The sequence below is a fragment of the Pteropus vampyrus genome, unplaced genomic scaffold (assembly GCF_000151845.1).
Source record: "Pteropus vampyrus isolate Shadow unplaced genomic scaffold, Pvam_2.0 Scaffold141, whole genome shotgun sequence".
NCBI lineage: Eukaryota > Metazoa > Chordata > Mammalia > Chiroptera > Pteropodidae > Pteropus > Pteropus vampyrus.
The window spans coordinates 4462436-4465447 of NW_011888922.1; the positions used below are offsets into that span (position 1 = coordinate 4462436).

At 43.1% G+C, this 3012-nt stretch overlaps 1 protein-coding gene across 1 annotated transcript; it reads left to right on the forward strand.

Moving 5' to 3' along the window:
- The first annotated feature begins 863 nt into the window (after nucleotides 1-863).
- Nucleotides 864-1829, forward strand: LOC105297656 (olfactory receptor 2AT4-like). Its single transcript, XM_011368439.1, has one exon. It carries the CDS (start codon nucleotides 864-866, stop codon nucleotides 1827-1829), a length of 966 nt encoding a protein of 321 aa, XP_011366741.1.
- The last annotated feature ends 1183 nt before the right edge of the window (nucleotides 1830-3012 follow it).

Sequence of the window (3012 nt, forward strand, 5' to 3'; positions counted from 1 at the left end):
TTGCCGAGCTGCAGCAGCCAGTAAAGAGGCAAGTTAGTTCAATGTAGTAACACAGATACGGTCTTGGTTTCTCTGTTGCAACCCAGCAGTGGGAGACCATTATAGGTTCACACTCCAATCAGGAATAACTTCCCACCAGAAACATTTTCAGTGTCACTTCCTTCACTTTAACATGACAAAGAGCCCCACACCCAGGGACAGTATGCAGAGTACTCAACTTAGATGGAGACAACAGAACCACTACACCAAGCAAACAAGAGAGAAAGGAGCCGTTCCCTGCTTAATATTTATGATGGAAAAACAGCATGTTACTGTAACCCTCGGAGAAATCAGCCCTCCTTAGCAACGTGGTGACAAAGATGTCACTTTAAAAAAAAACTTAAAGCAAATGCCTGAAGAGAAAGGAGTTTAGAGGCCTGGTTTAAGATATCCGATACCGCCCAAAGGATCATATGGGACATGGAAAAGAGAACCAGCAGAAGTTCTTCTATAACACTTACCACAATTGCAATTAAATAATTATGTGATTCATTGCTTAATGTATTTCTCGACCACTAGAATTTCAGGTACATGAGGCTGGAGACCTTCTCTGTCCTGTTCAGCTTATCTACTATATATCCAGCATGTAACATGCGGTTTTGTATTTCATAGGAACTTTTTCCATACTTGATTAAAAAAGGAAAGAGGGATAGGATGAAGACAGGGGCGGTCATCTGCCAGTTGTAAATAAATGTGGTTACACTAATTATACAGTGGTCATTATGTAATTCTTATTCCAGAATCACTAATTGTTCTATTTTCCAGATGTGAATGTTCCCAGTTGTTTTCAATACCCACCTCCTGAGCATCTAGCTTAACCTACCATGCAGACTACAGCCTGTAATGGATCAGAGGACTTCTCAATCATCTTCTACCTTATGGGCATCCCCTCTCTGCCAAAATCCCTCTTCCTTCCTATCTTCTTTGTCTTTCTCCTCCTCTATCTGCTCATCCTCGTAGGTAACACCCTGATCCTGGTGGTTGTGGTGGCAGAGCCCAGCCTCCACAAGCCCATGTACTTCTTCCTGATCAACCTCTCTGTCTTGGACATCCTTTTCACCACAACCACCATCCCCAAGATGTTGTCCCTACTCTTACTTGGAGACCGTTTTCTCAGCTTCCCTGCCTGTTTCCTGCAGATGTATCTCTTCCACAGCTTCTCCTGCTCAGAAGCCTTCACCCTGGTGGTCATGGCCTATGACCGCTATGTGGCGATCTGCCGTCCACTGCACTACCCTGTCCACATGACCCCACAGAACAATGCTATACTGGCAGCCAGTGCCTGGCTCACTGCCTTTCTCCTGCCCATCGCAGCAGTGGTGCAGACATCCCAAATGGCTTTTAACAACATTGCTCACATCTACCACTGCTTTTGTGACCACTTGGCTGTGGTCCAGGCCTCCTGCTCTGACACCACACCCCAGACCTTCATGGGCTTCTGCATCGCCATGGTGGTGTCCTTCCTGCCCCTTCTCCTGGTGCTTCTCTCCTATGCCCACATCCTGGCCTCGGTGCTTCGCATCAGATCCAGAGAAGGACGCTCAAAAGCCTTCTCCACCTGCAGCTCTCACCTGCTGGTGGTTGGCACCTACTACTCATCCATTGCGATTGCCTATGTGGCCTATAGGGCTGACCTGCCCCTGGACTTCCACATCATGGGCAATGTGGTGTATGCTATTCTCACACCTGTTCTCAACCCTCTCATTTACACACTGAGGAACAAGGATGTCAAAGCAGCCATTACCAAAATGGCATGTCCTCGAGGCCCAAAGAATGCTGAGAAACCTTGATTCATATGTGTAACTTGATCCATTCACGAACACCAATAACAATAGAGGGAAAAGTGGACAATTCAGGCAAGTCAGGTAGTTAGAATAATAATTCTAAAAATATAATCTTAGGTATTCTTCTATTGTAATAAAATAATTACTTCCTTTTCTTAATTCACAGACAAAATGGATGGGATTTTTCTATTTAATTCTTAAACTATGAATCCCAAATTTCACAAGACTGTGAATATAATGTGGTCACATTTCCATTAATTCAAATGATTTTTATTCTCAGAGACCCCAAGTATTTAACTAGCAAAAAATTCAATCTTTTCCCTTGTATATCTTCTTCCTATATTTCTAAATGTCCTCAGGACTGTTGACACATAAATGCGAATCAGTCTTGCCCTTTTTGCTAAAACAGCAACTTAGAAACCCCCTGATACTGATATCATTTCAATCCTTGTTGCCTGAAAATTCATGGCCACAACCAATATTTCTACACAGTCACACGAGAAATTTATCTCAGATATCTAGGCCTTCATGGTATCATTAAAGAGCATTCCCTTCCTCTAGTTTTTGCTTAGGCAAGTGGCGTCCCTTACTAAACCCAGGTGGGCACCAAAGCATTAGAGTTCTTTTAATTCTCAGCCACACCATAGTTGTCACACTCATGACAACGGGGAGCTAAGTGGAGAAGTTTCCTCTTATCGAGAGGATGCTGTGTCTAAAATCTCTACTCATTCTCAAAATACAACCCTAGGAATTCTTCTTTCTGGCCTTAGTGGCCAGGCTCTTTATTCCCCTCCCCTATGCTACTTTTTCTCTTGAAGATTTGTAAGGCTTGTCCATCCAGGGACATATAGAGCATATAGTGAAAAGTGTTTGCAAGAAACTCAGGTGACAGATATCCTCATCTCTGGCTTATTACAAATACTCCCATTCCAATGTTTAGGGTCTAAGTTTTTGCCAAAGTACTAACTTTAACCATATCCCCAATGTATAAATTCAGTGTAGATGAAGATTCAATTGTTAATGTAGTTCAACGAAGGTTAGGGTCTATTCTTAGACTCAGGTATCAATCGTCTTGGAGATCCTGCTATAGTCAGAAAGGGCTTCCTGAAGCAGAATGGTAGAAAAGCTCTAAGTTTCCTTGTGTACTGACCCTGGGTAACTGGAATTGAGACTCACGTTCTTCTATCTA

Bases quoted from the DNA above. Each gene is read 5' to 3' on its own strand.
- LOC105297656 (XM_011368439.1), top strand. From the start codon at position 864: ATGCAGACTACAGCCTGTAATGGATCAGAGGACTTCTCAATCATCTTC.